The following is a 23,413-nucleotide window of genomic DNA, read 5'->3' as shown; positions in this document are numbered from 1 at the left end:
GCAAAGCGTTTTCAGCTTGCAGTTTCCACAGTGCGAGGCATAATTAAGAGATGGCAGGTGAGGGGAACTGTGGAGGTCAAGAAGAGATCTGGAAGACCAAGGAAACTCTCGGAGAGAACAGCTCGTAGTCTGGTCAGAAAGGTAAACCAAAACCCACATTTGACTTCAAAAGACCTCCAGGAAGATTTAGCAGACTCAGGAGTGGTGGTGCACCCTTCCACTGTGCGCCGATACTTGCACAAACAAGACCTTCATGGAAGAGTCTGTAGAAAAAAACCTTATCTATGACCTCATCATAAAATACAACGTCAAAAATATGCAACAGAACATCTACAGAAGCCTGATGACTTTTGGAAACAAGTGCTGTGGACTGATGAAGTTAAAATAGAACTCTTTGGCCACAATAAGCAAAGGTATGTTTGGAGAAAAAAAGGAGCAGCATTTCATGAAAAGAACACCTTGCCAACTGTTAAATATGGGGGTGGATCCATCATGCTTTGGGGTTGTGTTGCAGCCAGTGGGACAGGAAACATTGCTCGGGTGGAGGAAGAATGGATTCAATTAAATACCAGCAAATTCTGGAGGCAAATATCACAGCATCTGTAAAAAAGCTAAAGCTGAAAAGAGGATGGCTTCTACAACAGGATAATGATCCTAAACATACCTCCAAATTCACCATGGACTACTTCAAGAAACGCAAGCTGAAGGTTTTGGAATGGCCTTCACAGTCTCCCGACTTAAACATTATAGAAAATCTGTGGGTAGATCTTAAAAGAGCTGTGCATGCAAGACGTCCTAGGAATATTGCAGAACTGGAAGCCTTTTGCAAGGAAGAATGGGGAAAAATCCCAAATAATAGAATCCAGAGACTTGTTGTTGGCTATAAGAAGCGTTTACAAGCTGTGATATCTGCCAGAGGGGGTGTTACTAAGTACTGAAGGTACTGATGCTGTAGGGTGCCCCGACTTTTGCACATGCCAAAATTATGTTTTTCATTTTTGTAATTTTGTTCAATTTATAAAATAAAATGTAACTATGCATTAATGTTTCCTGACAATATTGTCTTTTTTTCCCATATACCAGAGAGACAGTAAATATGAATATAACTTTTTAAATATATAAAATATGCTGTTTTTAAAGGGGTGCCCTGACTTTCGCACACAACTGTATATTAGTGGTTCTCAATAAGGGGTACGCAGTGGCACTATGGGGGGGGGGGGTAATGAAACTCTGCATTATTTATATGGGTTTGCAGTTTTCCTTTGTTTATATCACATGAATGCAGTGAAGAAGAAATGTTTCACAAATCTTGCAATTTCTCACAAACAGTTCCACAAAATTCCTTGTAATTACACAAAAGTTGTTTGTAAAATACGTCATTTTTGAAGTGAAAATCCTGCAGGAACTGATATTGAAAATTAGGGTCCAATGATGTTAAAATTGCTCTTTTTCCCCAACCTAAAATCTGTGACCACTGGAGTTAAAACTGGTCTGTATTTTAATTTGAAAACCTCTGATTTAGAGCAAACAAAAGCAGCACAAATTAGTATTTTGACTGAAAAAAGTTAGTAAATGATCTAAAAAGCTGCTAAATGATGTAAAATCAGGCTGAATATTTCACTGTGACATCATCAATCACATGATTTCAAGATGGAGGAACACAGGCTCTAAAACTAAAGTAGTCCTGTGTGTGTGTGTGTGTGTGTGTCACAGCACGACCTCGTGCCTTTGTCGTCTTCTCAGATGATTATCAGTGACTGAACTGTTATTCAATGTGAGCGTTTGGTCACATGACGACGGCTGTACTTTCACACACACACCACAGTCAGTCTGTTGTTGTGAACGCTGTGTTCCTCCTCTGGGCTACAGTCAGGATTCTCCTTCTGCTCCACCTCTGACCTTCTCACTGAGCAGAATAACAACATGTGTTATAGCAGGGGTTCTCCACCTTTTTTAGCTTGTGACCTCAAAAATAAAGGTCCCAGTGAGTGGGGACCCTCCAAAATAAAGGTCCCAGAGAGCAGGGACCCTCCAAAATAAAGGTCTCAGAGAGCAGGGACCCCCACTGTAGCTGAAGGTGGTTGAACACAGACATGAACATTGAAGAACAGTCATGTGGAGACAGGACCATCTATAAGGGGGAATAAAGGAGAGATTTTTGGGGTCCATCCATAAAGTCAGTAAAATGATGGTCCATTGTTCTATGAATCTGTGGTAACCACATTTATTTATTCATCTGAATAATATCCACTGTTATCCAGGAACGTTTATTATTATTATTATAGTCATCTTAAAGATGGAAATCATGGTTTTAATCACTAATAAAATGGTTCAAAGTGACCAAAAATGGAGGAAAAGGAGGAGAAATGAGATTTTAAAAACCACAGAAAATGGTTAAAAGTTGTAAATTAAAGTGGATAAAAACAGACAGAAAAAGTGGTAAAAATGGTTCAAAGTGTTAATATTAGAACAATTAGTTTAAACTGGTAAATAATGGACATGATTAATGGTGAATGTGGTTAAATTGGCAAAAATAATCCTGAAATCTGGTGAAAAGAGGTTAAAAATGACAATAATGGATCAATGTGTGACATTGGGTGAAAATTGAAATTTGATGGAGAAATGGCAGAAATGTAACAAAAATGCATTAATTAAGTAGTTACTTGAATAAGTAATTAAATTGTTACATTTTATTGATAATGGTATCATGTCTTGAATTTAATCTTAGAGGTTTTGTGTTTTTTTTTTTCTAACAAGTGTTTAGTAAATTATTAAAATCTGAGAAACAAAGTTAACTGTAGGTCGACTAACTCTTATTTAAACTTACCTAATGTCCTGTTTGAGTCATTGTTGGTTCATAAAAGCTGGTTTATTGTTGTCATTACAGATGTTTGTTTCACTTCCTCCTTTGCACTCAGTGATGGTAAATGATCATCTTTTAGCTGCTGTAAATGCAGATTACATCACATTTGGTTGATAGACTATCATTAAAGAAACACAGACTAGACGTATTCGTTTCAAACCAACCGTGTTTGTTGAAATGCTTCTGCTTTTTAACACGAGAGTGTTTATTTGTCCTAAAACTGTTCAATTTTCTTTTAGTATGACATTTTTTAAATCTGTTAAAGAAAATGTATCAAAACAAATGTATTAATAAGTAAAAGTAAATAAAATGCAAAGGTAAAGAGGAGATGTTTGACCAGAGAGACATGTAAACCCATGTAAATTTGCGATGGTAAAACAGGGAACGGGACCCAGATAAGCAAACTGCTTCTCTCGTCTCCTTTTTCAGCATGTACAAAAAAAAAAAAAATGTACAAAAAAAAAAGTGAATGTAACCATGTCGGAAATAAACTGAATAAATAAATAAAATAAATTTACATTTAAATATACTAATTATGGGCGTTATTCTCTCGTCTGGACTTCATTTTTACGCACCTGCAGTTACGCTTTTCTCTGGTCCAGGTTCCTGACACGCCCACTGTGTGTAAGGTTATGTTTTACCAACGCTTGTAAATGTCATTGAAATCTGTGAAAATTATAAAGTTCACTTTTAATTTGAAACGCCTTCATTGATAAACAATGTAACAGATTGGTTTGATCAGATTATTGATCAGATTATTGCTGTGTGACTGAGTCAGTTAAAATACAGAGGTATGTTTACAGTGAAACAGAACTATTAACTTCCATAATACACAGTTTTAAATATAAATAGTTTAAAGTGACCTGAGCCTCATTAAAATATGTGTGGGAACAGTTTGTGTTCCATCCTCATCTGCATATGACAGCATGTTTCACTCTGTAGTGGATCAAACTGTGACTTTACGTTGGACATAGTATGAAAATAGTTGAATCACTGTGACCAACGTGGACAGAAGTCTGAGTTTTAATTAATCACACAGCAGCAGCTGAGTGATCACAGCTGCTGCTGTGTGACGCATGAGTCTGTGTGGCTTCAAATGTAACTAAGTCCATATTTATAGTGTAATATAATGTTTCACCTTATGGGGGCGCTGCACTTATTCCAGGGTTAGAAGAACGTAAGAGGAAAAGGACTTACACACACTGGAGAATGCGCGTAAAGCCAGATTTCAATGGAAACGCCCACATTTCAGGGCTGCTCCACCCACAGTGCGTAACTGTGATGAAGGTGTGCAGTGACTGACTTAAGTACAGGAGGAGAATAGCATACAGACAGAAACGGCACCACTGTGTAGTTTTTACACTTACACACATGGTAGAATAGAGTGAATGATATGAATTATAATATATTCATAAAATGTGACATATTTAAAAAAAAAAAATTATAAAAAAAGAAAGTTAAAGCTGTGAAAAATGCAAATTGAAATGTTTTATAATATTTTATTTTTAATTAACGCTTCCTCTTATTTTATATTGTGCATTGTTGGAATGTCAGTGCTAAATAAATATTTTCATATTTTTAATTTATTTATTCTTTGAAACATTAATATTGATTTATACAATTACAATGTTTTAATTTTAGTGGTTAATACACAATCAGATTAATAAATTGCATCATAATTTACTTCAGTTTTTAACCAATAATTTTTATTTCATTGCATCCCTAGTTTTAAATATGATACTTGACTTTACGTCAAACACTGTTTTTTAAGCTTTGAAATGTTAGTGTTGAATTGTTCATTTATTAGATTATTACTCAATTATTACCACCTGCAATAAAGGGGGGTTCACTGTACGTCGTTTATATTCTCATAAATATATCTGTGTTTTAAACGTCCTCTGGCTTCAGTGCCGTGAGGTTTCCAGTCCTCGTCCTGACTTGTTGCATGAAAACCTGACACACTGCATTTGTCTCAGCGATACTCAACAGCTTTAGGGCGTAATCATCCGCCTCACCGACAACCAGCGGAGCGTGGGGGAGTTCTGTGAAATTAGGGGCTAATGTTGGAAACCCTAAAACGGAGACAAAGCTGAGCTTTTAGCCTGAAACATGTGTTTAGCTGTGGGTTAGGGTCAGAGGTCACAGAAGTGCGTCAGTAACTGAGAACGTGAGGTAGAGTCGTCATCTGTTTGGGTTGAAGTGCCCATGAGCAACAAATGCTGATTGTTTGTAGCTGTGAAATGTTGTCATGGAAACGTCTGATATATAGATACTAGAGATACTTAAAAGTCCTATATCATGCAAATCAACTTTAACCTTGTTACAAAGTAAATTCCTGATCAAAAACATCCTAAAGTATATTATTGGGGTTTCTTCCTAATCTCTGAGAAATCCTCAATAATCTGCTCTCTGAGCTGATGCTCTTATGAAAAACAAGTGGTTCATAATGCTAGTGATGTCATTAGCATTATGAACCGCCCCCTCCAGGAAGTGCCTGCTGCTGGTGCCACGCCCCCACTGTGAACCCTAACCCAGGGACAGACGTCGTATCACCTTTGACTTGATCTGACGTGTTTGTGACCCAATGATAAACAACTGATTATCACCTTTAATGAACTATTCCTGATTTAATAAAGATGAGGAGGAGAAAGTGAATTATCAGCTTAAAACTCCTGTAAGTGTTTGAATCTGTTGCTGGATGAACTCACAATAGTCTGTTAAATATCATGTGTTTTACTGTAATATACAGTTTTTTGGCTGAAAACAATAACAGTGTGTGGATAATAAGAGAAAATCACTTTAGTGATCAATGATCTGCCTCAGAGTGAGTCATGCAGGCAACTCAGTGTATAGACACGCCCACTCATGAATATGCATAAGCAGGCAGCAAACAGCCCATTGGTCAGAAAGTGACGTTTCAGAGACTAAAACTCTAGAAAACAGACGAGTTTGGGAAAATAAAGCTCATATACTATGATTTTGCGGTTCTTTGAACAAAGGGAGATGATGGTGAAAAATGCATGATATGGACTTTTAATACATACATACTTTAAGGTTACAGACATATGTTTGATAGATCAAAGATGTAAACTGGATGTAGAGATTTACTGAGTAGATGTTTTGAAGGTAAAAGTAAAAGTGTCCATAAATAACAGTGTAAACGCACTGTGATGGGAGCACGCCAGAGCAGTGTTGGGGTTCAGTGCCTTGCTCAAAGGCACCTCTCCAGCTACCAGAACAACTTCAGTTTTTGGTCCGCACTGGGACTTGAACCAGCGACTCTATTCTGGATAGAGATGTAGAAAGACACTAAAATGATACTTTGATAGATATTTGGTTTAGAGAAAGATACATATATCAGAGAGATACAAATGATACTAGAGTTAGAGATAAATACAGTACTAAATAAATAAATACATAGAGATGTACTAGATAAATATTAGAGCGGGGACAGAAATATACGTGATAGATACTAGATAGAGATAGATAATTGATATAGAGAGATGCTAGATAGACAGTTGGTAAGCAGAGAGAGATTCTTCATAAACAGAATCTTTATCTACAGATTGCTAGATTAATTTTTAATATTATTAAGCTGCGTTTAGCTCCAGCAGGCTATTGCTGAGTCAGCAGCACTGACGTCACAAAAGTGTTTCAATCACACTTTTCCTGTAGACATCTGATTGGTGCAGCACCACGGCTATGGGCGGGGCTTAATAATAATAATAATAATGCACCTTACTTTTGTAACCAATCTAACAGTGCAACATTAGGTAATAGTAATAAAAACGTGTTAAAAGAGCTTGTGTTCCCACAGATAAACTTATTCTTTAAGCCTGTTTTACTGTTGTTGCTATTTTCAGTTTTCAAACGTTCTGGAACCATCTGTTGTTCACTGTGAGTCAGTAAAGAGGAAATGTCACAACCTGCTTCATGTAATATCGTCTTAAACAGAAAAACAATGTCAATCCCAGAACGGAGAGTGAAACAGACTCTTTGAGGTCGCGTCCCGTCTGCAGGAAGCTGAGATCGTACTTCCAGGAAACGGCAAAGCTCAGCTTTTACATCTCAGACAGAAACGCAGACAAACTGGTCCCACGCACTTTCAAAACATCCACCAACATCTGAGAAACATGACCAGTGATGACTGAAGAACTGATGCTATCGTCACTCTCAGAATAATGATTATTGTTATTAACTCATATCATCCTCAATCATTACTATAATATTAAATACGTGCCTCCAGAAAATTATCTTCAGAAAATTGCTGAACAAGTTTTTGTGTCCGACACTTTGTTTATTTGTTGAATCCATAAATAAAGCCTTGAGCTGTTCTCTAGCGCCACCATCAGGACAAACTTTTAGAATCAATTTATCTTAAATAGTTTTCATCCAAATGTACTGACAACATGAATGAGCACTAGAGTATGAACCCTATTGGTTGTGATGACGATATGACATTTCCATCAAACGTCGTGTATCACTTTCAGCAGCACACAATGAAACATATTGATTGATGTTGGTGACTCATCAAATTAGGAAAAGTCATGAACTATGAAGCAAAAAATAATAACGGTAAACTTTGAATGGGGTCAAATGAACCCAAGCATTATAGGATTAATAACAACTGTCTGAGCTGTGAAACTGTAACATAATCAGAAACACAATCAACATTAAACTATGCAAACAAACATATTAAATAGTAAACAAAAGTTAGACAGGTACACTAAATAATAAACAAACTGTAACAACCGACCAACGACTAAATATGTAAACCTAAAAGGAAATGAATAACTAAGTTTAAATCACTATCAAAATAATAAAGATGTACGTTCAATGACTAAAAACTACCAAATAAACCAAAGGATTAACTAAGAAACTAAATTATTATTATTTAAAGTGTGCTGTGACAGTTTGTGTTCTCACGTCTGTGACGTAACAAACATCAACAAGCACCAAATTCTTCAAGAAGCTTCATCTGAGCATTATTAATGATAAACAATGACCGAATGATTTCAGCTTTGAACGTGGCGGAGGCTGGAGGTTGACCAATCAGATGAGAGCTATAACCCTTAGCCCCAGGTCCAAAGTAAACAAACAAAATTACAGAAAAACAGCAAAAATAACAGAAACACATACAAAAATACACAACATGACAACAGAAAGACACAAACGTGATGAAACTACAGACAAGAGGACGAATAATAGAGAAATTTACAAAATGACAACAAAAATGAAGAAAATTATGAAAGAATAAAAAAAAGAAACAGACAAGACAACTAAAAGTACATAAAATAACATTTTACAAAAAAGGACTACAAAAACAACACAATAATACACAAAATGACAACAGAAAGACACAAAAGTGATGAAAATAAAAACAAGAGGACTAAAAATAGACAAAAATAGAGAAATTTACAAAATGACAATAATTCATCATATGAAAACAGGTAGACATTAAATCAAATGAGGAAACTAAAATTACTCAAAAAAAAAAAACAGAACAATTTACAAAATGACAAAAGAAAATACAAAAAAAATAATACAGAAAACTAAGCAAAAGTAGCACAAAACGACTGAAATACACCAAAATAATCTAGAAACACACAGAACATAATAGTTTCCCATCCTGGCTCCAGTGTAGGATTAATGTGGGAGGAGCTTCTGTCTGCCTCATCCTCACACACACACACACACTGTTGGTGGGAACAGGGAGGAGGGTGAAGCCCATCATGGCGGGCGACCTGAAGCTGGAACTGATGCAAGGTCACTGAAAACTAAGATAGTGGCAAGCAGACAAAAGAAGGGGGTGTGTCCTTCAGTGGGGGAGGGGCTGAAGTAGGGTGTGGAGGGGGACGTCAGACACATGATGAGAGACAGAGACCGGTTTCACTAAAGACTGATTGGAAACGCACAGAAAAAGCGGTTAATGCTACAGCTGTTCTACGATGAGTGAGAGTCACTAATGATGTCATTGGCTAAAGGCTGTGTAATATGTTCCACAATTAAATTAAAGCAAAATTAAACGTTGAGAAATGATTCCATTCAGAATTAAAATCATAATAAACCAACCACTTACTTCAGATTTAGGTTGAATTCAGAACAACCTTTTTCAATGTTTACAAGGTCAAAAGCATTTATTCTGAATGAAAGCTCTCATGTAAATGTGTTTAGTGTGTGTTTACAGGCCTGATCTCAGTGACTCAGCACTTCCTGTTGGTTCTCACTTCCTCTTTCTGTTAACTCTCCATTTTACACATGTTGCATTCATGTCCTCCTGGTCCTGTGGGACATTTGAGTTTCTCCTCAGTCCTTAGTGTGTTCTGTTGTGTGGATATATAAAGTTCCCTTTAGCATTAAAAAAAGTCAAAATAGAATGTGATGAAATACCAAAAAATAATGGAATCATAATGACTATAAACTAATGCAAAGGTTCTCAACTGTTGGGTTTGGGTCCAAAAGTGGTTCACAGCAACGTTTTCGGTCATTTCTGACAATTTTTCTGTGCAGCAACAAAAGACCAGTAACAAGCTCCAATACTTTTATTTTGAAGTGATTTCACAGCAGGTGTTAATATTAAATGAGTGATGTTTCTCTCTCTCCTCAGCACACCTCTCTGTCTGGCGGCCGCTCAGAGAAAAGCAGCGGCTGGTCGAGTCGCTCGCTCGGCGCTCGATGCCGTAACTCCATCGCTCTTTGCTCGGACGAGCATCCGCACATCGGAAACTACCGACTGCTCAAAACCATCGGGAAGGGCAACTTTGCCAAAGTCAAACTGGCTCGACACATTCTGACGGGCAAAGAGGTGAGTTTTCACCATAACACAGTTAGCATGTATGCTAGGTAGAAAACAATGTGTTCAGGTCACATTAGAAGCATTTAGCATGTGTGTGTGTGTGTGTGTGAAGCATCTCACACATCAATGAGTTAATGCAGGGGTTCTCGTGGTTGGCGACGGCCGTTTATTGTCACTTGTTTATTTATTGTTTTTAATGATTTAAAGTTCATTTGAACAATATTTTGGTGAAGCATTATTTAGTGTCAGTCTTTCCTTTTCTGTTTTTATTCATCTAATTTGCAACTTTTAACCAATTTCTATTGTTTTTAAAATCTAGTTTCACCACCTTTTTTGTTGACTTTGAACCCGTTGTATTTGTGATTAACCAGTGCCCTCAGTACAGTAGAAATGTGTGTGCGTGTTGTTAATCCTCTCATTAGTTGTGTTTGTTCAGTGGATCTCAGCCTCTGCTGTGAACTAGTAGCTAATCTGATTTAAATAAAATTATAATAATAATAATGCATTCAAACGAATGGAATTCGAACCCCAACCCTTCGGTTATTGGACGACCCACTCTACCACTACCTGCTCGTCATTTCTGAATGACGAGTCTTTACACTCAGACTCATGTGATGAACAAACTCAAAAGTTAGCAGGATGCTACTTTTAAACGTCGTAAGGAGTCTAACTTGGAGAAGTTAACGGCTCACTTCTCCAGATAACGGCCACCATATTGGACACAATGCTCTGAGACCTGGACTTCAAGGCTGAGGGAAATTGTGTTTAACTTGACTGAACACAAACCAATATCTTCATTGACTCCCCACAGCCAGCTGTTCTAGGCCGGTTCATCTATTCTCCAGGATGTTTGTGTCGACTGACGCCCCCCCTCCTCTTCTTCACCACCACCTAAAAACTTTGTTTCTGAATCAGGTCTCATCAAGGTCATTTCACGTCATCTGGCGATGGGCTGAACTGTACAGAATGAAGTGAAAGAAATGAAGACTCGGCGCCTTCTTTTGCCCCCCTTCCCCGCAAGCGAGGCGCCTGTAAGCGGCTTCACGCCGCCCCCAATGGCTGGCTGCAATCCTTTCCTCTGTCCCCAACCCTCAACCCTCTCTAAGGGAGCATAGTTTGGGACCTGCCTTTTTGCCCTCTCCTTACCTACCGACTTTTCATCTAAGCATGATGGCGCCGCAGATGGCTGCCTCGGTGTGTTGGTGCGCATGTTCTTCTCACTAACTGCCAAGTTAAATTCCTTGTGCTGTTTTAAACTGTACTTGGCAAATAAAAACCTTTGTGATTGTGAAGTAGTGTTGATGTAATCCTAACATGCCCACTAACGAAGTCTAAAAACCTCAAGAAATGAGCTTTAATGGAACTGTAAACTGTAAGATTTTTGGTTTTTATTCTCTCTTATATAATCATGTTTTGAGTTTTTCTAAGAAGCTAAAGTTGATCATTGTTAAATCCATTTAAATGTGAAAAATGTGTTAGTTTTCCTTCTATTTTTGTCTTGCAGGTTGCGATAAAGATTATAGATAAAACTCAACTGAACCCGACCAGCCTGCAGAAGGTAAGACAAACTTTATGAACTTTATCACTGTAGATAATGACCAGCTCTAAAGTACAGTGTCTCGTATTTCATTTAATACCAATCTGTGCACGTCATGTGACTGTGTGTGTATTATTTAGATTTAAGGTCCTTCAGCTCACCTTTGTCAAACTCATGGCCCGGGGCCCAAATCCGGTCCTTTGTTTGGAGCATTCAATTAGAAAAACATGAATCATTGTGTGAATTAAACAATATTTGCAGGGGTTTTGATAGTTTTTGATTAATTTTGAATGTCAAACTGTTGAAAAAACACAAAATTATCCTCAAATTGTAACTAATTTCCTTTAAATTGATAGAAATTTGTCACAAAATCTGGGAAATTTGAAATGAAGATCGTGTTGGGGCTGAAATCTGTCACTTATTGCTTGGATATGGTTTTTTTCTTACATATTTTGTATTTTATGTATACGTAGAATGAACAATAATGTTAAAATGACTTGTTTTCCAACATAAAATACGTGGCCCTCTTGAGATCAAACTGCTCCGTATTTGGCCCCTGAACTAAAATAGCTTTGACGCCCCTGGTTCAGCTGATAAAAGCCTGTATCTTCAGTCTGAGAATGACGGTGGTGGTGCAGTCGGAGGGAAACAGTGAGGACCTAATGTAACCACCATGCCTCCACTCAGACCGCTGCATGCTTGTCTGTGTCATTCAGGGTCATGCATTAGCATTAGCTACATGTGCTGCATTCAGGAGCCTAATGCGATTAAGCCGCGTCTCGTCTGAACTTTGCCCGCTGAGTCTTTGTGTGTTTGCTGAGTAGCGGCCCACGGGCCCGCAGAGGGTAATGCAGCGTGCACGTGATAATACACACTGTACTGTACTACGTTATTGTAGGATCTTCTCTGGAATAATGCAGGTTAATAAATGTGGGTCACTCTGTGGCTGCTTCCCAGTGCAGAGGTGGTGGGTTTGAATCCTAAACTATCTTTACTTCGTGGCTGTCGGTTGGAATAGATGAGACACTTGTATTTAATGTACAACTTAATATTAAAATATGATTACAGGAGATAGAAAGGGGCAGTACTATCTAATGGTTTATCTACAGTAATAAACATCCTTTAGCTTCATTCAGAGGAACAAAGTGTAAAAAGTTGTGTTTCCTCCATTGTTATTACACATTTTATAAAAAATCATCTCCAAACGGGACAGTTTTTCTCACGTTGTGACGTCACGTAGCAGAAACTCCTCCTCCTGACAATCCTGGCTCCTCCTACCCTATAAGAATGTGAGCTCCTCCCTCTCAGACTACATCACAGCTAAAACAAACACTGTGGTTTCATATAAAATATACTGTATATTATACTTTATTGTCATATGTGTAAAATATATTCTTTTTGGAATCGATTAATCTCGAACTTAATCAGATATTTTTTTGGTTTTGTTTTTGTTTTTAAGCAACCAAAACAAATAATGCCGAACAAAAATGATGTGGCTGTAAAATGATCAAGCATTATTTCTCAAAAAAACAGAGATATTTATTCCAACTTGAACATTTGTCTCCAAAACTAAGCCCATTTATTGCAATTTAACCATTTAGTGTTTCTAAGTACCAGTTTAATTCATGTGATGTCATCAAAGTGATGGTAACCATGACAGCTCTGTCCCATTGGTGTGACTATGTAAAACACTTTGTGACCTCTGTCTGTGAAAGCTGCCAACAATTAAATAACAATACAGTTAAGTCAACTTACTGTAAAACTATGAATACAAACATTAACTTAAATAGTTTTGTTAATTTTGTCTTAATATAATACAACATAACAAAAAAGGATTTCTGCAAATTACCCACCTGAGAACAAAGAATGAATAGATACACAATGTCTACAATTTATAAAAAATTAATGTTAATAAAACAATTAGAAATAAGAATCACACCTTTTCAGCTGTATTCTCAATTTTTGTGCTTGTACAATAACAAAAGTGTGTGCATAGCAAAATATAATCACTAGTGATCAGCTGTTTGCAGTCATCGTCTATAGACACGCCCACTCATGAATATGCATAAGTAGGTCCTAAAACAACCTGTTTTTAGAACTGCTGAGAAAGTGACTTTTCAGAGGCTAAAACTCTGGAAAACACGTGAGTTTAGTCAAATAAACCTCACATACTATGTTTTTAGAACAAATGGTGAAAATAATAATAATAATAATCTTTAAAGAAGAAAAGTCCACATTTAGATTTTTTCAAAAAAGGTAACTTTTTACTTGATCAATCCCATCATGCTTTGCACATCGTTACATCACACCCTAAATCACCACCTCTGTTTATACCATCACATACAGTACAGTGTGCTCAATATAATCACATCATATAACTTTAAATGTAGTCAATGTTTTTTTCTACTTAATCCTAACATTATGTTTCAGGGTATACTTATTTACATTTTAATGGCTTTTTCTAATTCTATGTAAGTACTGATCAACTAAACGTCCTAAAATCATGCCAAAGATACTTAATAGACATTAATTAAGTTGAATCTTGTAAATAATTGTATTTTTCAACACTCCAGAAGTGTTTTTTTCATGAACAGGACAGAGATTTCAAACTGCTGCTCTATGTAACATGAATAGATGAAAAAGAACATATTTCAAAGCAGTGAAACCACTTTGTTCCCAAAAACCTGAAAAAAACAAAACATCAAAGCTCAAACATAGACTCAGATGTTTCCCAGCAACAAGACAACAGCGACTTGGTTCATTACCTCTGTTTGCTCTAGGCATGGTCAACTGGTGACCCAGGAGCCACATGTGGCCCTAGCTTTAATTTTTTGTGGACCTGGACATAAACACACAATATGACACCGACAACACAAGGCGACAACAAAAATATCCAAAATTACTAGAAAAATGTCATTAGACACAAGATGTTTGACCAATCCTGCTTCAGATGACCTTTTGCTAACGTATATTTGTGTCTTTGTTGCTGCTGAAACAACTCTATTTTCCCTGAGAAAGTATTATCGGTTACTGGGCGTCTGATCTGAAGCGTTCAAGGAAAGAAGAATCCAGCGTACACGACCTTCAGAAACAGATCAGACCCATGAATCAAAGCCTTTGAGGGGAAAAGACGCTGGGACAGTGTAAATCTTTGTTGGGAACCAGTAAAGGCTCTGATTTAGGAGAGGACTGGTGGTCAGGGTGAGCACCGTGTGGATGTTTGTGCTGGGATCAGAAAAACAATGGACGCGTCCCAACGCCAGGACTCAGTCAATGTTTGACCAACGCAAGGATTTAAAAAAAAAAAAAAAAAAGCAGCGCTCCTGATGACCCGTGTCAGAATGAGCTCTAGGCTTGATTGGATCAATGGAGGTGACTCGACAGTTTCAGCAGAGAGTGGACACGGGGTGGGGGTGGGGTAGGGGGTGGGGAGGAGATAATTCCTCCTTAAAGCCTCAATGAACAGCTGATGCCCTTTAATTCAATTACACTCTCTCTCCCTGTGGAGATGTGCACATGAACACCCCCACCCCCACCCCACCCACTGGTTCTCCACCTTTCTAGGGGTGGACCATCACGTGCTGTATTTGTACGCCTACGCCCTCTCCAGCACAAAGCATTGTCCCATTTATTGCACCAAGAAATAATACAAGTAAGAAAAAAAATTGTGCTTCAATTCTTAAATTCTTATACAGTGGTTCTCAATCTTGGGGTCAGGAGTCTATTTGGGGTCGTCAGATGCTTTCAAGAAACTGGGATTTTTTAAATTTTTTTTTTAATAATTTGAGTCAATTTTTGCTTATTTTTGCCATATTACAATTTTGAACAGGGGTTTTCAATCTGCCTGATTAAAATTTTATATATATTTGTTTTTCTTTATTTATATTTTTTTTAAATTGTTGTTATTAAATTGTTTTATTTATTTTTATTTTCTATTTTGCATGCATTTAAAAAACAATATATAATATCACAGAAATAGAGCTTAAATAATTATAATTTTTTCAAATGAAAACACCACAAATAATCTCAAACAACTGTATTCTATACTTTCACTTTCTCAAATATAAATCTGGTTAAAATAAAATGCAGAATGAAAATATCTGAGCTGGTGCTTATTGTTACTCTCTACACAAATACTGACTACTTATGTATTCATATCACAGTAAAACAAACATGATCAAAAACTCATTTTGGAGAAAAAAAAAGTCTCTGTGGTTTCATGACAAGAAAAAGGTTGTTTAACCACTGATTTCACCTATTTTTATCATTTGTTTCGTCTGTTTTTATCCACTCTAATTTACAACTTTTAACCCATTTCTGTGTCTTCTTTTTTAAAATCCCATTTCACCTCCTTTTCCACCATTTTTGGTCACTTTGAGCCATTTTATTAGTGATTAAAATTAAGATTTCCATTTTTAAGATGACTATAATAATAATAAACAGTGGATATTATTCAGATGAATAAATAAATGTGGTTATCACAGATTCATAGAACAATGGACCATCATTGCTCTCTGGGACCTTTATTTTGGATGTTCTAGTAGATGATTTTGAAGGATTTGTGTCTGTATAGATTTTACGTTCCGCTGATGTCGTCTTTTTCATCGATTGTGTCTTTTGTCCTGTTGTTGGGAGCCGTTAACGCTGCTGTGTAATGGACAGTGGTTGATCATTCCTGTGTGTGTGTTGGTGGTGCTACTTTCTCACAGTGGTCACTACTGTGTGGATGTGTCTAATAACACATACATTCTTTACCATCGTGGGAAATTTCACTAAAGCCAGTGTTGTTTGTGTCCACACATGAAACCGATGTTTTATTCTGGATATCTACAATCTGTGTCTGACAGTGAGGAGGAAACACACACACACACACACACACCCTCAGGCGACAGTGGTGTTATGTCATCCTAGAGCAGGCGTTGGCACATTATGAAACAAACATGTGGTTGATGGGAATTCATAGCGTTTAGAAAGAGGAACGCTATGACCTCATTGATCCTATATATTATTTTACATCCACCCAATTTAAAATAGCCTATAATGACCTTACATTGCTTATATAAGGTAAATATAATCTATATTCGCCTTTCATTGCCTTTATAAACCCTTTATTGACCTCATATGTCAAACATATTCTCGGGCCAAACACGGACTAGTTTGATCTGAAGTTGGTGGCAAATTTTAGGCGGGAAAGTGAGTAAATTCCACATTACTGCCCTATAAATATTTGTAATGGAAGTTACAGACAATATCCAATCTTTAAATTTCCTTGAATTTGTGACTAATTTTTAAATTTAGGGGGGAAAAAAAACTGTGAAATAATTTTAATAAAATTTTAGGATTTTGGAAAACAAAGATTTTGTTTACAAAAATTTGTGATTAAATATCACTGTCATCATGTGATAAAAGCGTGGGAAAACGTTGAGCCATGGCATATATTATAATTTATGTATTGTGAATTTCTGAAATATCTACAACTGAATTACTTGATATTTTTACACAATTATTCATGTTTTCTGTAACCTGAAATTGATTCTCTAAAGGGCCGTATTTGGCCCTCGGGCCTTGAGTTTGACACCTGTGACCTACATTGACCATAGTTTGGTCCTTATATCCCCTATATTGGCTTTGTAATGCATATATTAACCTTATATTACATATATTGATCTTATTTCCTCATTGTACTCAGAGGGTTCTCGGTTCAAGTCTCACCTGGTCCATCACTGTGGGATGTTGAGCAAGTCCTTTAACCCTGAACATCTCACCAGGCGCCGCAAAATGGCTGCCAACTGTTCCCCAGGGATGGGTTAAATACAGAGGACACATTTCAATATATATGTGTAACAACATCTATACATGATGAATAAAGGCTTAAAGCCCAGTTTAATTAAATTAATTAATTTAAATATATTACATATATTGGCCTTTTATTACATATATTTAACCTCTTGTTACTCGTATGGTCTTGTATTGACATCATTTACTTGATATTTACCTTATATTGACTTCATACTGCCTATATCAACTTTATAATAACTTATTATGTTTTATTTTTAAATTATTATTATTATTATTATTCAATAAATGAAACAACAATAATTATAGATATAGCCTATATAGATATGTTTTTTTATTTTGTATTGCCCGTATGGGTCTTTCATTGCCTACAATAATTGATTGATTATAATTTATTAATGGAGGAATTCACTTGTTACAGCAGCAAAAAGATTGAAAAAAGAAAGGAAAAGAAAAATATACAATAATTACCAGTAAATATACATATAAATACATTTGTGGTAAGTGGAGGTCTTGTATATAATATTAAAATAAAACAAATGTTACATTATGATGTTATACTGTCTATAATGTATATATATGTATAATGTATAATGTTCCTGCTTCTCTGCTTTTAAATGTTTTTGATGTTGTTGGTCTTTGGGTGGTAAATATGATAAATCTCTCACTTTTATCTGGCTCTCTCTCCAGCTTTTTTAAACATGTGATAATAAACCTCATTCTTAAACAACCCAATCTTGATCCGGGGGAGCCTATAAACTACTGACCCATATCTAAGCTTCCCTTCATGTCTAAAATCATGGAGAAAATGGTTGCTAAGCAGCAAACCTCATACATGGAACAGCATGATATTTATGATAAATATTAATCTGGTTTTAGATCAATCCACTGAAACTGATCTTCTGAAAGTTTCTAGTGACGTGATGATGTCACTGACTCTGGTCGTTACACAGTTTTAGTTTGACTTGATCTGATGCTGCCTTTGATACAGTAGATCATAGTATACTGGTTGATCCACTTACATCTGAGATGGTTTTCTGGTGCTGTTCTCCAATGGTTTACATCTTATATTAATAGAAGAACCTTTAATATTACTATTAATGATGTAATGTCTAATATGTCCAACCTGTCATGTGGAGTAGCCCAGGGCTCTGTTCTGGTTCCTGTTTAGTTTTTATTGTATCTGATTCCTCTTGGTCGTTGATCCATGGTTTTATAAATATGTCTAATCATTTTTATGCTGATGATATCCAGTTGTACTGTTCCTTTAATGACTCAGAGTTTCACTTTTTATCAGAGATCTTAGACTGTATATCCTGTATCAAAAACTGGTTGTCATCAAAGTATCTCCAGATAAATTCTAATAAAACATAAACTCTGATCATCTGATAAAAACATCCTCTAATTAAAAACTCTCTTGGTGATCTGGGCTCATCTGTTAAAACCAGCCTCAGAAACCTTGGGGTTGTTTTTGATCAGTCCATGTCTTTGGAGGGACATTGTCGTCAATTGACTAAAAACTGTTTTTACCACCTGAGAAATATCTCTAAAGTGAGGCATCTTTTATTAAAATCAGATCTAGAACTGGTCATACACACATTTATATCATCTCGTATTGACTACTGTAATTCTGTTTTTACATGTTTTAATAAGTCGACCCTAAACAGACTCCAGATCGTTCAGACGCTGCTGTCAGACTTTTAACTGGTGCTTCTAGAACATCCCACATCACCACCATTCTAGCTACTCTGCACTGGCTTCCAGTTAAGTTTCACATAGAATATAAAATATTAGTTCTCACGTTCTGAGCATTACATGGTCAGGCCCCTAAATATATCTCAGACTTGTTGTACCCCTACTCATCAGGGCGATGCCTTCAGTCTTCAGGTCAGGGTCTCCTAAAGACCCCAAAAACTAAATGTAAAACCAGAGGAGACCTGGTGTTCCAGACTCTGGAATAACCTGCACCAGTCTCTCAGGGAGCTCAACTGTGTGGTCACTTTTAAAAACTGCTGAAGACTTTACTTTACAGAAAAACTTTTAGTTACTGGATTTTAATTTTTATTTATCCTTTAATGTTGCTGTTCTTATGATATTTATGCACTCGTTTTATTATTTTATTGTGTTGCACTTGTACTTTTACCACAACTCTGTACAGCACTTTGTGATTTTATCTGTAAAAAGTATTTTATAAATAAACTACTTACTTATAAATCACTGTTTAAGGTTATTAAAAGCTGATTATTGTGGTGGAAGTATCTGCCTCATAGGTTATGATGTATTTCTTATATTTGTGTTTGTCAGTAGATGTGAGCACGAGGACATGAAGATGAGTTGTTCTTCTATCTGAGACGTTTCCTAAAAGATCTTTAATTGTGGACAAATGTTCACAAGCACCAGTTTGAGTTAATGTATAGTTTAGTTTGTTTATTTACTCAGTCTCTCTCTCTCTCTCTGGTCCCACACGTCTCTCTCCTCCCGTGGATTGTGAAATGACCTTGTTTTCTATTTGTGGTCGGGTTTCGTACTCACACACTTCCTCATAACACACTTCCTCATAACACACTTCGTCATAACACACACCCAGCTTTGCTTTTTCCCTCTAAGTACAAACCAGTGTTTGTTCCAATAAGTGTCACTAACAGCTGAGGTACAGTAAATGATGGAGCTGCTGCTGTGTTGTAGGTGTCATGTTGGAGTCTGTTTGAGCACTGTGCTTTTATTGTGAAGGGCCAGCCTGCTGTCAGTGCTGTTTTGGAGGCTTGGTGTGTGTAACTGGAGTGATGGAGGGGGTGAGGATGAGGAGGAGGGGGAGGGGGAGGCCTCACTCTGATGGATGGATGTCTATACCAGCTGTTTGTAAATGAAACCAGGAACTATTCATTAGAAAAATGAATAGAAACAAAACAATCCTTCATTCAGAGCCTGTGATACAACCATTAAGAGAAAAGACAGATTTTTATCCAACCCACCCTCCACCTCCACTCAACTAACACCAACCGCCTCACTCCCATCACTCCCATCACTCCCATCACTCCCATCACTCCCATCACTTACATCACTCCCATCACTCCCATCACTCGCACTAACCACACGAATCTTGGTCTCACTACTAAACTTCAGATAATTACTAAAAACCCACCTGATCAAACTGACTTTTCCATAAACCCCTTTTGTTTTGTTTTGTCTTATTCCCCATTTAAAGCATCTTTGAGTGTCCAAAAAAGCGCTATACATATTTGATCTATTATGATTACTATTATTAGTTAGTTAGTAGAGGAAGTGTACAACCCTCCCACTACAGCGGCTATAAAGACATCATATCATTTATATTGATTGTTAATGTAATTCAAATAGGACGTTCAAATAAGACATAAAAAATATGAGTGAGCTTGGATTGGAACCCCCAACCCTAGACTCTTGAGCCTTAAATGTGTATTAATTTAAATTTATATTATCCACAGGTTTGTATCCAGTAAACTTTACTACAGACGTCAGTAGATGTTTGAATGTAGATCAACCTCTCAGTGGCTTTCACTACATGGTCTACATCTACAATGTTAGAAAGAAAACTACCTTTTAATTAATAAACCTAAAGCAGCATAACATTAGAAATGATGTGAACACGTCTGTGGTGTGTGATGTCACTAATGTGTGTCAGAGAACAGTGTCAAGGTTTATTAATGTGTTCATGTGGGCGGAGCCAGGTAGAAACCCAGGGTTTCTTAGAAAAACCTGTCAGTGACCAGGTTTAGTTCATGGAGTATGTTGCCATGGTAACATACTCAGAGAAGAACATACCTCACATTTAGGAATGAGATACTCAGAGTTTCCCTCATTTGAGCCTGAACATACTCAGTTTGAACATAACCTGTTTTCTGGAATAAACATCTAGTCTCACCTGAAGAATGTGCTGGGTTTGATACCAGTGTGGGGTTTGCATGTTCTCCAGACTCCCTAAGCTTACTAAGCAACAAGCTAGGCTATTGACTTCCTAAAGAACTGTCTAAACATTGTGTGGCTAACTAGGTAAATGTGTGTAAAAGATAATAGACACGATAAAACATGTAGAGAAGGGTGTCAAACTCATTTTAGTTCAGGGGCCGAATACGTAGCTGTTTGATCTCAAGTGGGCCACGGATTTTATGTTGGAAAACGAGTAATTTCAACATCATTGTTCCCTAGTTTGAACTTGCACGTATACATAGAATACACAATATGTAAGAAACCGACAATATCCAATCAATCAGTGACAGATATCAGTCCAACAGGATCTACACTTTAAGTTTCCTTCATTTTCTGATTCATTTCTACTTTTATTAAGGAAAATGATCATGTGATATAAGCGCCGGGAAAACTGTGAACCCTGCAAATATTGTTGAGTTTCTTTTCCACAATGAGTCATGTTTTCTCTGTCATTTTTACTTTCTCCTGCTAGGCCAAATTGGATGCTCCAAAGGGCCGGATTTGGCCCCTGGGCCATGAGTTTGACACATGTGATATAGGTAGTATTGAGTTTTTAGCTAGCTTAGCTAAAGGATGTTTTAGCAGTCAGTGAAGGTTCTGATTTAATGATGTCCCCATTGAGGAAACTGGATTTACAGTTAGAACATCCACCTATCGTGCTGCAAACAACCATAGGTAATCTACTAGTTAGGTCTGTATGTACAGTATGATGGAGAGTTTGTGTTCATAACATCTTTATGTGTTTTAGTTCTTACTAAGTATTCTCTCTTTTTCAGTTGTTTCGGGAGGTACGCATCATGAAGACTCTGAACCATCCCAACATTGGTAAGTTGTGCGTGTGTGTGTGCGTGTGTGTGTGTGTGTGTGTGCGCGTGCATGTGTGAACTTCTCCTTTCCTACGTGTGTTACAGTCCAGCTGTTTGAGGTGATTGAGACGGAGAAAACGCTTTATCTGATCATGGAGTACGCTAGCGGAGGTCAGTGATTAAAAATAGAAATCATTCCATAAACATTTTTGTTTGCGATTAGTGTCTTCTACTGGTCAATTGATCTCAAACTCCTCTATTTTTACTCTCTTCTACTTCCTAATCTGTCCCTCTAGTACGTCTTCTCTCTAACAGCCAATAAGGAAGCAGCTAAAATACAGCTGTGTTCACTTTAAGGTCCATTTAGGGATAATTTATGACTGCACTTTAAAAAGAAACCTTACCCAGGCTAACCACAGGGGGCAGTGTGGCTCTAATTAGTCATTCTGATACTAATGAGTAAATACAAAGCTTTTTTTCAAACCTTTTGATTTAAATGTTTTGTTTCAGGCGAAGTCTTCGACTACCTCGTGGCTCACGGCAGAATGAAGGAGAGAGAAGCCAGAGCCAAGTTCAGACAGGTGATTAACATCAGAACATACACATCTATGAGCTCACTGCTCATACTAATGTATAGACTATAGTATAGTAGACAGTATATACTGTAGTATATACTGTCTACTATACTATAGTCTATATTACACAGTATATTATGTTTACTATATACTGTAGTATATAGTAAACATTATATACTGTATACTATAGTCTATAGTAGACATTATACTCAGTGAGTTTATAGTGTGTAGAGCAGAGTGTGATATTTTGAGCACAGCCTTAGATTGTAAAGGACACTCCATCTGATTATAGATTATTTATCTAGAGTTGAATCAATGAACAATCTGCAGTGAGTCTTTTTTTCTGTCCTCAGATCGTCTCAGCCGTACATTACTGTCATCAGAGGAACATCGTCCACAGAGATCTAAAGGTAACATTTAGTAGAACTGTTCCACCAATCACAGCCTCAGCATCCACAGGAGGAGGAGGGGCATAAACACAAGCTGGGTTTCCTTAAATAATAGATGTATTTTGACAAAGCAAAAGGCTAATTATTAATAAGTCTAATAATCACTAATTATTATTAAGTCTAATAATCACTAATTGTTATTAAGTTTAATAATGACTAATTATTATTAAGTCTAATAATGACTAATTATTATTAAGTCTAATAATCACTAATTGTTATTAAGTTTAATAATGACTAATTATTATTAAGTCTAATAATGACTAATTATTATTAAGTCTAATAATCACTAATTGTTATTAAGTTTAATAATGACTAATTATTATTAAGTCTAATAATGACTAATTATTATTAAGTCTAATAATGACTAATTATTATTAAGTCTAATAATGACTAATTATTATTAAGTCTAATAATCACTAATTGTTATTAAGTTTAATAATGACTAATTATTATTAAGTCTAATAATGACTAATTATTATTAAGTCTAATAATGACTAATTATTATTAAGTATAATAATCACTAATTGTTATTAAGTTTAATAATGACTAATTATTATTAAGTCTAATAATGACTAATTATTATTAAGTATAATAATCACTAATTGTTATTAAGTTTAATAATCAC

The 23,413-nt window shown here is 36.3% G+C and overlaps 1 protein-coding gene across 3 annotated transcripts in view; it reads left to right on the top strand.

The window, feature by feature from the left end:
* The window catches only part of mark4b (MAP/microtubule affinity-regulating kinase 4b), a 50,091-nt gene that overhangs the window by 8,236 nt on the left and 18,442 nt on the right, over window positions 1-23,413 (top strand). For all 3 annotated transcript variants that reach the window (XM_028464961.1, XM_028464963.1, XM_028464964.1), the window contains exons 2-7: window positions 9,471-9,668; window positions 11,164-11,217; window positions 21,735-21,783; window positions 21,870-21,935; window positions 22,275-22,345; window positions 22,693-22,749. In XM_028464961.1, coding sequence (XP_028320762.1) covers window positions 9,471-9,668; window positions 11,164-11,217; window positions 21,735-21,783; window positions 21,870-21,935; window positions 22,275-22,345; window positions 22,693-22,749 — 495 coding nt within the window. The remainder of the gene's footprint in view (window positions 1-9,470; window positions 9,669-11,163; window positions 11,218-21,734; window positions 21,784-21,869; window positions 21,936-22,274; window positions 22,346-22,692; window positions 22,750-23,413) is intronic.

The sequence above is a fragment of the Gouania willdenowi genome, chromosome 13 (genome assembly GCF_900634775.1).
Source record: "Gouania willdenowi chromosome 13, fGouWil2.1, whole genome shotgun sequence".
NCBI classification, from domain to species: Eukaryota; Metazoa; Chordata; class Actinopteri; order Blenniiformes; family Gobiesocidae; genus Gouania; species Gouania willdenowi.
Note: the sequence above shows the minus strand (reverse complement) of the source record. Positions and strands in the feature narration are given on the sequence as shown.